Here is a 12,564-nt window from a genome sequence, read left to right as displayed (position 1 = left end):
GGATGGAATACAAGCTTGGGCCCCTGTAGCCTACAGGCAGCAACCACTACTGCCCCCATTTGAAGCTCCTGCCCAGAGCGGGCTCACGGCGTTTATCTCACCACATCCAAGGTTTGATTGAACTTAAAATGAAGCATATCCCGACTTGAGAGTGGTATTTATACATTCTCATTCATCTACCTCTTGTTGTTTTTCTTTCTTAAAATCACAGACTCGCCAAGACCGATCTCGACCTTGGCGCATTGCTGCTACAAAGCAGTTGGCTGGCTTTCTGTTTTACAACAGAAAGTAAACAAAGCACCATGTCGCAAACCGACGACGCAAAGCATGAAGATGAAATCCAATATGGCTCCATGAGAGTAACTCGTGAAGAGTTGGAGGAAAAGTCTGTATTCGTCAAGCGGTCCCCCAAATGCAAAACTAATATCATCAAGGTATCCAAACCGGCCAAGGAACCACTCAAAGACACTTGTATTCTCCGAGCTTTTTCGAGAAGTCTTCAACCCGCTCAATGAAAACAAGAAGCAGAATGCCCCGGGTTCAGGTCCTAAAAAGGCATTTCGTGGTGTGAACAAGCTCTCTCCCCACGAACAGCGTCGACACATCGTTGACCGTTTCATTACTCGATGGCGCAAAGAAGTTGGTCCTGATTTCTATCCTGCCTTGCGCTTAATCCTCCCAGATAAGGATCGTGACCGTGGAGTTTATGGCCTCAAAGAAAACACTATCGGAAAACTACTCGTCAAGCTCATGAAGATTGATAAAAACTCCGAAGATGGTTACAACCTTTTGCACTGGAAGTTGCCTGGCCAGACAATGGCATCTCGACTGGCTGGCGATTTTGCTGGACGTTGTTTCGAGGTCATCTCGAAACGACCAATGCGAACTCAGGTCGGCAACATGACTATTGCCGAGGTGAACGAGCAGCTGGATAAGCTTGCTGCTTCCACGGGAGAAATGGAAAATCTACGTGTGTTTGAGACTTTCTATCATCGCATGAATGCCGAAGAGCTTATGTGGCTCATTCGAATCGTCCTCAAGCAAATGAAAGTTGGCGCCACGGAAAAGACTTTCTTAGATCTTTGGCATCCTGATGGCGATGCTTTGTTCAACGTATCGTCGAGCTTGAAGCGTGTATGTTGGGAACTCTGGAACCCAGACATTCGTCTTGAACAGGATGAGACAGGCGTTGCTCTGATGCAATGTTTCCAACCTCAGCTGGCTCAATTTCAGATGCCTGCCTCTTTTCAAAAGATGATCGAACTACTTCGACCGACTGAAGACGACCCCGAGTTCTGGATCGAAGAGAAACTAGACGGTGAGCGCATGCAAGTGCATATGATCCAGGATAAGAGCCACCCAGGTGGCAGGAGGTTTTGTTTCTGGTCACGAAAGGCCAAAGATTACACATATCTTTACGGTGACGGCCTTCAAGACGAAACCTCAAGTCTTACTAGACATCTCAAAAATGCATTTGCACCAGGCGTGAAAAACCTGATCTTGGATGGCGAGATGATTACTTGGGATATGGGTGTCGACAAGATAGTGCCCTTTGGCACCCTAAAAACAGCCGCAATTTCTGAGCAGCAAAACAAGTCGGATTCAGACTCAGCCGGTCACCGTCCTTTATTTCGAGTCTTTGACATACTCTACCTGAACAACAAGCCCCTAACACAGTACACCCTAAGGGACCGACATAGAGCCCTGGAAAAGGCCATAAAACCCGTACATCGTCGACTCGAAATCCACAACTACACCAGCGCAACGAGTGCCGATGCTATAGAACCTCTTCTTCGTGAAGTTGTTGCCAATGCTTCCGAGGGTCTTGTTTTGAAGAACCCACGGTCCATGTACCGCCTCAATAGTCGAAACGATGACTGGCTCAAAGTGAAGCCGGAATACATGTCCGAGTTTGGAGAGTCTCTTGATTGTGTCATTATTGGTGGCTACTACGGCACAGGAAAACGGGGTGGTGCTCTATCAAGTTTCATGTGTGGACTACGTGTCACGCAGAACCATATACAAGCTGGTGCGAATCCTGAAAAGTGCTTCAGTTTCTTCAAAGTCGGCGGCGGCTTTCGCGCAGAGGACTATGCGGAGATCCGACATCGAACGGAAGGCAAATGGATCGAATGGGATCAACGAAACCCACCGTCAGAGTATATCGAGCTGGGAGGAGGAGAGGCAAGGCAATTTGAGCGTCCAGATGTTTGGATTCGACCTAAAGATTCCATTGTGGTCTCGGTCAAAGCCGCCAGTGTTGGACCTTCGGAACAATTCGCTCAGGGGTTCACTCTACGATTCCCCCGGTTCAGGCGTCTTCGACTGGACCGAACCTGGAATACTGCTCTCTCGCTTGAGGAATTCCAAGAGCTGAAACAGCGTGTCGACGAAGAATCAAAGGAGAAGGCGATGACGGTTGAGGATAGGAAGCGACGCAACCCCAAACGAGTCAAGAGAGAACTCACCATTGCTGGAGAGGATATCACCGTTCCCGAGTTCATGGGTGAGGCGTCAAAACTGTTCGAAGGTCTGGAATTTTGTATACTTTCTGAAGCACTTAAACCCTACAAAAAGACCAAAACTCAGCTTGAGACTATCATCAAGGAGAATGGCGGCGTCATCTCTCAACGAGCGGCACCTGGTACGAATATGGTTCTTATCGGGGACAAAAAGGTTGTGAAGGTGGCAAGTCTCATTAAAGGAGGAGATGTAGACATCATCCGTCCCAAATGGGTTAGAGATTGCCTTGAGCAGGACTTAGGCGCGTTTCTTTTGCCATTTGAGGATTCGCATCTATTCCACGCAACCGATGCATTGAAAAGTGCGGCGAGCCAAAACACAGACCAATTCGGCGACAGCTACGCACGCGATCTATCTATCGAAGAGCTTAAACAAGTCATGGACGATATGCCAAAGATAGAAGACGGCATACCATTCGACAAAAATGAATTCCTACAACAACTTGAGGAACATGGCAAAGATCTAGGGTCCTTGAGAAGCTTTACCTTTCAACGTTGTGTGGTGCTACTACACGCCGTGGAAGCTGGCGATAAGAGGATCTCGAGACTGAAGAATCTTGTCAGGTTTGGTGGAGGAAGTGTCACAGATGACGCAAACGACTCATCCGTGACTCATGTAGTGATACAAGGCGATGACCCAATGCAAGTGGGCGAGGCAGCCGATATGATACGCAAGGAGTTGAGCTCAAGGCGTGTGCAACCAAGAGTGGTGACAGGGGCTTGGATCGATGAGTGCTGGAAAGAGAGCACGTTACTTGATGAAGAGCAATTTGTGATCCCGTAAATAGTAATGGGTATATAACAAATGTATTCTACCTAGCCTTTATGTTTATGCAATGGGAATCAACATCTAAATAGAAGTCGTTGACGCTTCTTATTTACCAATGGTCAAGAATAGCCTGTCACCAACATCTCCCAGGCCGGGCTTCAACATACCATCACTGGTCAGCTCGTTGTCCACCGCCGCGATCCAGACTTCACATCCCTCCGGCCACTCGGCAGCAACTCGCTGAACACCCTCATTAGCTCCAATGACAGAGAGAACAATAATTCGTTCTGCGCCCCATTCCCGGAGCGTTTGGATGGCAGCAGCGCAGGTTCCACCAGTTGCAATAACAGGGTCGACCAAGATGGCAAGACTGCTGGCTTTTTCGGTGGAAGACTGCTGGGGAAGGTTGTTGTAGTACTCGACTGGGTCGAGAGTTGAAGGCTCGCGATACATGCCCAAGTGGTGAACTGGGACTGCTACAGGGAGCATGGTTTGCACGGCTGAAAAGGGTCAGTTTGAAGCTCTGGTGGTCCCTGGAATGAACATACCCTCAACCATGCCAAGACCTGAACGTAGAATTGGCACTAGGCACATGGTGCTTGGCTGAACGGTTGTAGACTTGAATTGAAAGCCCAAAGGTGTCTCATCCTTATAGCTGTTAACAGAGCTCGGTGTGTATAGACTCATCATATTTCATACCTGAGACCCTTCTGTAGCTTGCAAAGATGAAGCGAAGGCTTCACAAGAGACAATCAGAGAAACCTCATGAATCAAAGACTTGACTTCTCTAGAGCTGATGGACTTTGAGCGAAGCTGGCTCAGCTTGGCTCTGAGACAGGGGTGCTGAGAGACATGGACGTTGGACGGTAAAGAAGACATTATGTATCTTGACTTATTTGTTCACAATGATAAGTGTAAGAAGTCTACGAGGAAACGATTAAGCACCTGGATAGATAGATGCTGGGACGAAGCCAAGGAGAGGAAGAAGGAGAAGAAGGACAGAGTGCAACAGAAGAGAAAGGAGAAAGGAGGGGGTTTTGTATCTGAGAAGAGCGCTTGGGTTTAGAGAGAGACACGTCAAGCAAACAGCACGGTGCAATACAATACCTCTTTATCAGCATATCTTGTACTACCGTACATGGACTATAGTACAATACCTGGGCTTACCTTGAAGTGATGGATCCAATCGACGGTCTAAGCGGGAGGGATCACAAGGACGGCGGGGTAGAGCTTAGCTGGTAGGCACTACAGAGGAGAGACAGCGGGCGGATGCTCGGAGGAGGGCGGGGTGCGATAAGATAAGCGGTGAGCTCCGTTTCGTTTGCCTTTGTTTGTTAGGTATCGTTACAGGGCTGTTATCGAAACGCGGTGAGACTCAACAAATAATTATATGGTCCAGTCCTCTTGGAATGCCTCGAGTTGATAATGACCCTTGTTTAGGCATCAATTGAATGCAATTGGACCAAACAGAAACCGTCATCTTGTCCTCTCTATCCGTATCACTTGACAAACACTTGTGGCTTGTTATCTCCTTCTAGACCGGGTCTTGCTTTCTCCTCCACAATTAACCTCGACATAAACGCCTCCACTTGATTAAATACAAAGACACGCCAGTTCATCTCTCTAGTGGCAGACCCTTGGGGACGTTACTTTCCTCATAATATGCCGTCATATCCGCTAGATCTAGCCACAAACCATAACTTTGACAGCCAGCCATAGTTAATATCAACGAACATTCAGCCTCCTCTTCAACACCATGACTCTTGACCACCACCACCCATGCTATCATAGCACGCAGAGATCCTTGGCTTGAAGTGCTGACCTGAATCCAAACGCGACATGACAAGCAACTTTTCTGAGCAACGGCTTTCGAGTGCCGGAGTTTACAATGGGCCAGAGGAGCACGGTAGTATTGGCGAGAAGACGGAGCCGCACCTCAATGGTATAGTTGCGAATCACTCGACTCGATCGCCATCGCAGGCAAAACGATGCGACTCAGGTGCCTACGATGTCCCCCAAGACTATAGCGACTTGAACGAGACTGCATCAGTTCCAGCGCTTGATACACTGTCACCGAGACCAACGCAGGGTCAGTCAACAAGGCGAAGCAGCGCAGCCCGCCATGAAAATACAAATGAAGAACCAGAGCCTCCAGCACGAGGGACAGAGAAGAACACATCGAAGCTTCTCACCGGGCTATACACACACTCGTATCTTGTGCTTTTCGCAATTATCGGGACATTGGCGCGCCTAGGTTTGACAGCGTTGACGCGTTACAGCGGTACTCCTGTGATTTTCAACACAATATGGGCAAACTTTACTGGCAGTCTGGTCATGGGGTTTCTTGCAGAGGACCGAAAGCTTTTTCGCAACGAGTGGGGAATCTCAAAGTATGACGATGCCATCAAGCGTGCCGCAGAGAAGCGCAGCGAAGGGGAGGGCGATTCTGGTTCGAGTCGGCGAAACGAGGTAGATCTGGAGGTAGCGAAACGGGCGCATTTGGCCACCAAGAAGACGATCCCGCTGTATATCGGACTTGCGACGGGCTTTTGTGGAAGCTTCACGACGTTCTCGAGTTTCATCAAGGATGTTTTCTTGGCCCTGTCCAACGAATTGGTGACCCCTGGATGGCCAGACTCACCTACAAGCCGCAACGGGGGATATTCTTTCATGGCCATGCTGGCTGTCATCATCACAACGGTTGGGTTATCGCTGTCCGGATTAATTGTGGGAGGTCACTTGGCCATCGGTCTCGAGCGCGCAATGCCATCGATACCATTCTCGCTGAGTCGACGCGTGTTTGATCCGCTCAGTGTACTCCTTGGTTGGGGCTGCTGGCTCGGCGCTGTCCTGCTCGCCATCTTCCCACCTCATGAAGCCTGGAGAGGTCAAGCCGTCTTCTCACTAGTATTCGCACCCTTGGGTTGTCTCCTGCGCTTTTATCTATCCCTTCACCTTAACGGAAAGATGGCGACATTCCCGGTGGGAACCTTCTCTGCTAATGTGCTGGGAACAGTGTTACTGGGAATGGCGTGGGATCTTGCACACGTGCCGCTCGGTGGAGTTATCGGTTGCCAGGTGCTGCAGGGCATTGAGGATGGGTTCTGCGGGTGTCTGACCACAATTTCTACTTGGGTGGCTGAACTGGCTGGTCTAAGAAGGCGAAGTTCGTGGATTTACGGGATGACAAGTGTCGTTGTCTCTCTGGTGATGATGATTGCCATCATGGGAGGACTGCGATGGAGTGATGGGTACAGCAAACTCTCCTGCAAAAACTGAGTCAGGAGTATATTGTTCGAGGCGACTGCCTTTTTTGTGAACTCTCTTGTCAAACTCTGTAATATGTCTTCCTGCTGCAATTAACAGAAGCTCTTTTCTTTCCCCATTTCGTAAACATAGGCTACCAAACACTCCACGATTGCATTGAACACCATCAATCCTATCCTTTACTGTGTCAACAGATCAAGGCCACTCAACAGAAAAACACCGAGCTACGAAATCACACCCACCGAAACAAGCACCCAGTGCAACGTTGAGAATATCGAAGATGGGTTTACTAAAACCGAATACCAACGCATCTGCTGCAGACGAAAGGATAGCTACGGAAGACAACCTAGACGATAAAAACCCCAATCCTCATATAAACGAAGCCAGCGCCCAGGAAGTCAAACCCAACAGAAAGGAGAGGCGTAAGTTGCGGAGCAGACTGCGTAGTCGTCACCATGCCTCTTCTAGGACAACTAACGGTAGGCGTGATGATGTTGACCTTACCGCACATGTAGTTGTTACTGCACCAAGCACACTGGACTGGGTCACAGACTGGGATGTACTCAAAACTCCTTTAATTACACGCCAAGGCGACGTAGACACCCAGAGTATTTGTGTCTGCGAAGACATAGAGAGGCTCACAGTTTCGGAACCATAACGCAGCAACGTTTACCCGTACGCCAAGAGCCAACACCTTTGAACGGTACTCGATGGATATTCTTAGTTTGCTCACCTCAGCCGCATCCTTGTCTTCGATCCTTTACTTTGCGGCTTTGTCTCAGGGCTAACCAACGAGAACAGCTTAAACCCTTGCTAAGAAGATTCAGCCCTATTTGGTCTAACGCAGCTGCAACTCAGCCCAGCGCCACTCGTTTGACTACGGCACCAACAACCAATTGTTGCCCAGAGATCTGAGTTAGACTGCCTAGGACTAAGGACTGTCAGCAAAGCACGGCCAAACCCGCCCATACTCAATGCATGTTTGCGGCTATGCTATGTTTATGTCCTACGTTAGTAGGTAGGCATGGCTGGCAGCTAGGAATCCTGAGGCTGGGCCATCCTTGATATTGACATGGCTGCCTCTGACTGCTTCTTCCCCTCTTTCTGAGCGGTGAATTTCTTTACTTTCATGTTTTTTCCCTTTCATGCCTTGAACAAGGATCCTCTTCTTCTTGTAGGGGAAGTGTTACAAGATCACTGTCGCTACAATGTATTCAAATCAGGCTGGCGTGGACGCTCGCTATGAGCCTCAAGCGACAGACGATGCCTTGTGGGAGACCAATTCGGAGAAACTCCCCACCAACCGAAAGAAGACATTTTATCGACCAACTGCTTTGAGATGGTACTTTATAGTCGGACAAATCGTGTTCCTTCTGGGTGTCATGGGCCTTGTTATCTGGGCGTTGATAGAAATGCCAAACTCTGACGGGACTGCAAAGATTATCCACAAGCGGTATCCCAACGACAATCCCAACTACAATCCCAACTACAATCCCAACTACAATCCCAACTTCCCAAGAGGTGACGCCTCGAACGACTCGCCTATGACTCCAATAATCAAAGGAACACGACTAGCGACTACAGTCATCGTGAGCGACATCTCTACTGTAGTCACAGTGCCTGGCACCACTGGCAAATATACCGAAATGATCACAACAACAGAGTACACCACACGCTGGGGCTATACAACGACTGTCAAAGATGGGTCAACGTTTACCAGTGCGGATCTAACTGTCATACCAACAAAGGTCATTACAGAAGTCGTCACCACCGCACCAGCAGAAATAACAAAGTCGGTTATTACAAGCACTAGCGTTGGCTACTCTACCATATACCCCTCGGAATCTGACGCTACAGCCCCTGACACTTTGACATATTCAGAAGAAATCACCATTACTCAGGCGTATTCATTGCCTGGAGCGGTAACCACATACACGTCAACCTTGGAAGCAGACAGAACAGAAACGATTTGGACCACAATTGTCGAAGACGGAGAAACAAAAACCATATCACACATCGTCACCGAGGAGGCGCCTACTGTATACGAGAGTGTGGGAGAAACGACTGCATCAGCAAGCACTTATGTCTCATATGGTCGAATAACAATCACGTCTGTTTATACCGACACGAATCAAAAGCCCATGCCGAGACCAAAGCCCACAGAGAAGGCTAAGCCTACCGTTATCGATATTATTACTGTCGACCCTGATCGCACTATTAAGCAGGTTGAAAAGCTGGATCCTACAACTTACGTGACCAAGGTCGAGGAAGTCGAAACAGTTAATGTGGTTATTTCCGATGGGGTCGAGACATTCGTGAGCGAGTTCGAAGCTGTCGAAACTACAGTCGATGTTGTTGAAACTGGTGCAGACGGCCTACTTACAACTCATAAAGTCGTATCTACAAAGGCTGCTTCCTCGGCAACAATCACCAGGCCTGCCGCCCCTATCACTGTTGTATCGACAAAGTCTACCGAGAAGCTCAAGACCATAACCTCGGACCGCACAGACTCCTCGACTTGGGTCTCGACTGTCAAGGGCGCTACAAGGACATACGAGAAAACCACGACGATCGCTCCCACTGCCACCGACGACGCATCTGAATCGGAAGAGACTGGCGGGGTAGTCAAGACAGTTATCACAGTGTTCGAACTTGATGCTGCAAAGTACTTCCTTGGCAAATTCCTGCCTCCTATGCTGGCCGTCATGTTATCAATCCCCGCCCGAGTCATCGATTACAACGCACAGCTGTTTCAGCCGTTCTATGCTATGAACCAAGATTATGGCGCCAGAGGACCGGAGTCGATGAACCTCCATTTTGGTGGCTTGGGCAGTATTGTAGAGCCTTTCAATGTCCTGCTTGAGGGCCACCCAGTGCCCTTCATCACGATGCTCATTGCCTGGTTTTCTGCACTACTGGCACCAATCGCCGTCGAAGCTATCGGTTTCAAGATGCATGGCCAATGCAAGATCAACGCCTTTGAAGGCTGTGCTCCGGCACTCGGTGTCTCCCCTTTATCTTCACGCATCCTTCTGGCCCTTCTAGGACTAATCATCTTGCTGCTCTGCGCACTGTTGTTTTCCCTGCGAGACTTTCACACTGGTCTTTACTCAAACCCATGGAGTGTCGCGGGCATTGTATCTCTGGCTGCCAACAGAGACATCAGACCCCGACAGGATTCTGAGCGCAAGATCGAAAAGGAGATGGCAGAGAAACGATACGGTTTTGGTTTCTTTGAGAACCACGCCGGCAAAACTGAGTATGGTGTTGTACTCTACGACGATGCTGGAGAGAACCTCCAACATGAGCCGCTGTCGTTGGAGCCTGGTTCTGTTGACACAGAGGTTGTGAGCACCGGTCGGAGGAATCCGTTTGCTCTTCTTGGTCTTGCCTGGCGACTGGCGTTTCTGTTGTTTCTTCTTGGTCTGATGGTGTTTTTGCTCTACTACCATCTTACGCTCGACAAATCGTCATCGTTCAAGAATTTCATGAATAGTCAGACTTTTGGTGTTCGATTCTTGTTTGCTACTTTTGGTGTCGCCATATCATTCAGTTGGACAGCTTTCTTTATCAGTGAGTCCCGTCAGCCCTGTCATGTTGAACCATCGCTAACGTCACCTAGCCATCACCATGGTAGTTCCATACCAAGTCATGTCGTATGGGCCTCAGTCCGCTTCAAACTCAGTGCTACTCACCCGCCCAACAAACCCCTTTTCAGGTTTTTGGTCTGCTGTCAAGCACCGCCAAATCTTCCCAGGACTTGTAGCAGTCATGGCAATCTTTTCGGAATTCATGCCTATTCTCCTGGCCAACATACCCTATTCGCTGTCGCAGGTCCGAATTTCCCATGACATCTGCGCACGTATATCGGTTGGAATCTTGGCTTTGATGGCTCTCACAATCATCATCAGCTTCCTCATCCGCTGGCCCGACATGCCGGTCGATCCACGCTCTATTGCCGGGGCGATGTACTACGTCAGTGAGAGCAACATGGTGGACCATTTCAGTGGCATGGCAGCAATGGATGGCGATGAGCGAAAGCAGCGTATCAAAGAGTTGGGTGGGACATATGTGTATGGGGAGTTGACGACGAGATCAGGCGAGAGGAGACCTGCTGTGGAGTGGGATGATCACACACTAAGCGTTGTTCCTGTGGTGCAGCAGCAGAGGAAGGACAATGTCCATGTGAGGCATGAGAATATTGATACAGGGTACTACGGACATCAACTATGATTTATGAAGGCGTTATGAATTTGGGAGAAATGGAATACCTGGCTCTGCGGATAGGAAAATGTTACGACAATTTGCATGACAATGGGACATTGGAGCTGGTTTAGGCAATCCTTGTTTTTACAATCTTGATTCTGCTTGTTTAATGAATAAATGAGATGTTTTCGTTATTCTAAGCTATGTTTGACCTGCTTTTGGGCTGTTGGTCATCTATAGGTCGGGCAACCTCAATCTGTGCCTTGAGACATCGGCACAAGTGAGCCTACGGAAAGCAAAAAAGTTGACCTCCTAGGTCTTAGGGTACAAGAGTAATCAACCTAAGAAGCCTGGTCTCAATAGCATAAAGCTGACATCATCTTTACTCTTCTTGCAACTCGGGGTAGTATCGGTAGATGCCTTCCGAGTAGGCATAATGCCTATTGCTTTCAAGATATTTGCTGATGTTGGGTCTCTCCTTGACGGCCTCGTATACTTTGAAAACACCATCGTATTCGCCAGACTTTTCCAACTTCTCGACAGATGTGGGGAAAGAAAACCTGGTACCATCGACAGCCTGTAACGATATTAGTAAACTTTCAGTATGGAGTCCCCTGCGTCGAAATACTCACCTGGAACAATACGAGGTCGGCGTAAGTAAGACTATCGCCGTACAACCATGGTCCTTCTCCACTGGTCTTGGCGTCAAGCAGTCGCTGCATGTACTTGAAGTATTTGGGAAGACGCTCCTTGGTAAAGTAGCTAGATCTTTTCTTGGCTTCCTCCTTTTGTTCGTCATAGTACTGGCCAATGGCGATAGGATGGTGAGTATCGTGGAGTTCATTTACAAGACCATCCATGATAGTCAAAGCAATCTGGTTGAGGTGGTACAACCCATTGCCCTCCTTGGGCGCCAAACCAAGCCTGGGTGCAACGTAGAGAAGAATGTTGGTGGTTTGAGAGATGAGTAGATCGCCGTGTCTGAGTGCTGGTGGGGCTAGAGCAGGCGGGTTATGATCATCGCCGATGTTGTCGGTGGCAGTGAGATTCTTGATAGCATCAAAGCCCTTTTCTTTGTCTTGTGCAACGTCTGAGTACGGAACACCGGCTTCTTCGAAGACGAGACGGATGAATTCGCCGCGACCGGGGATGCCGGGCCAGTAGATGAGCTCGTAGGGAGCTTCGTCGTCGGTCTTGACGCGCTTCGGATCAGGTTGAGACATTGCGGGTGCTATTGAAATTGTTTAAGATTGAGGAGTAATGAAAAGTGATGGTTCATTGAGGGGCTTCTTAATCGATGTGATATAAAGTCACTTCACCACACATCATTCTGATGCGGAGGAGTGGGGTCGATCCTTCCTCCCCAAGCCCGCCTCTTACCTCTCAACATTGTTCATGACGATGGTCTAAGATATTGGTCTCTTTAATTGCCTTTTGGTCGAGTGTGTTGATGATTGCGGTTTATTCCGCATTTCGAAACCCCCAAACCCCTCCTTTCCGTTTTCAGTGAAAACATGCTGTTAACTGCTGTTGGTTGTCTACTAACTTAGGTAGTAGACTGCCTCTCGGAATTTGGAACCGGACGGCACGGGACGGGGTGGAGACATGCCGGAAGGGTACATGGGCACACATTTTGAGAATCACGTTTAATAGTTGAGGTACCACATATATACAGATAACAAAAGGCTTTAGATATATGTATCGTGGATTGCTGTGAGACTGGCTGCTGACATCACAAGAGACGAAATCCTTAAGTCAGTCCATCGTATTTTGGATGAGTTTTTGAACTATTGTTTCTCA

At 48.7% G+C, this 12,564-nt stretch overlaps 5 protein-coding genes across 5 annotated transcripts; 3 read left to right on the top strand and 2 right to left on the bottom strand.

Annotated features, from left to right (window-relative positions):
* Positions 1–302: 302 nt before the first annotated feature.
* Positions 303–3,306, top strand: FSST1_007483 (uncharacterized protein; the record flags this gene model as incomplete). Its single annotated transcript, XM_083224272.1, has 2 exons — positions 303–385; positions 435–3,306. The coding sequence occupies 2 exons, from the start codon at positions 303–305 to the stop codon at positions 3,304–3,306; spliced, it is 2,955 nt and encodes a 984-aa protein (XP_083083444.1).
* A 90-nt stretch (positions 3,307–3,396) lies between these two features.
* FSST1_007482 (uracil phosphoribosyltransferase) lies at positions 3,397–4,170 on the bottom strand (the record flags this gene model as incomplete). The annotated part of the gene is made up of 3 exons (XM_083224270.1): positions 3,397–3,791; positions 3,840–3,939; positions 3,991–4,170. 3 exons carry the CDS (start codon positions 4,168–4,170, stop codon positions 3,397–3,399), a joined length of 675 nt encoding a protein of 224 aa, XP_083083443.1.
* A 960-nt stretch (positions 4,171–5,130) lies between these two features.
* FSST1_007481 (CrcB-like protein-domain-containing protein) lies at positions 5,131–6,570 on the top strand (the record flags this gene model as incomplete). Its single annotated transcript, XM_083224269.1, has 1 exon — positions 5,131–6,570. The coding sequence occupies one exon, from the start codon at positions 5,131–5,133 to the stop codon at positions 6,568–6,570; it is 1,440 nt and encodes a 479-aa protein (XP_083083442.1).
* A 1,196-nt stretch (positions 6,571–7,766) lies between these two features.
* On the top strand, positions 7,767–10,791 carry FSST1_007480 (uncharacterized protein; the record flags this gene model as incomplete). Its single annotated transcript, XM_083224268.1, has 2 exons — positions 7,767–10,131; positions 10,181–10,791. 2 exons carry the CDS (start codon positions 7,767–7,769, stop codon positions 10,789–10,791), a joined length of 2,976 nt encoding a protein of 991 aa, XP_083083441.1.
* Positions 10,792–11,146: 355 nt separating this feature from the next.
* Positions 11,147–11,987, bottom strand: FSST1_007479 (glutathione S-transferase; the record flags this gene model as incomplete). Its single annotated transcript, XM_083224267.1, has 2 exons — positions 11,147–11,341; positions 11,397–11,987. The coding sequence occupies 2 exons, from the start codon at positions 11,985–11,987 to the stop codon at positions 11,147–11,149; spliced, it is 786 nt and encodes a 261-aa protein (XP_083083440.1).
* Between the last annotated feature and the right edge of the window lie 577 nt (positions 11,988–12,564).

The sequence above is a fragment of the Fusarium sambucinum genome, chromosome II, assembly GCF_050947815.1.
Source record: "Fusarium sambucinum isolate potato_lamoka chromosome II, whole genome shotgun sequence".
Classification (NCBI taxonomy): Eukaryota; Fungi; Ascomycota; class Sordariomycetes; order Hypocreales; family Nectriaceae; genus Fusarium; species Fusarium sambucinum.
Note: the sequence above shows the minus strand (reverse complement) of the source record. Positions and strands in the feature narration are given on the sequence as shown.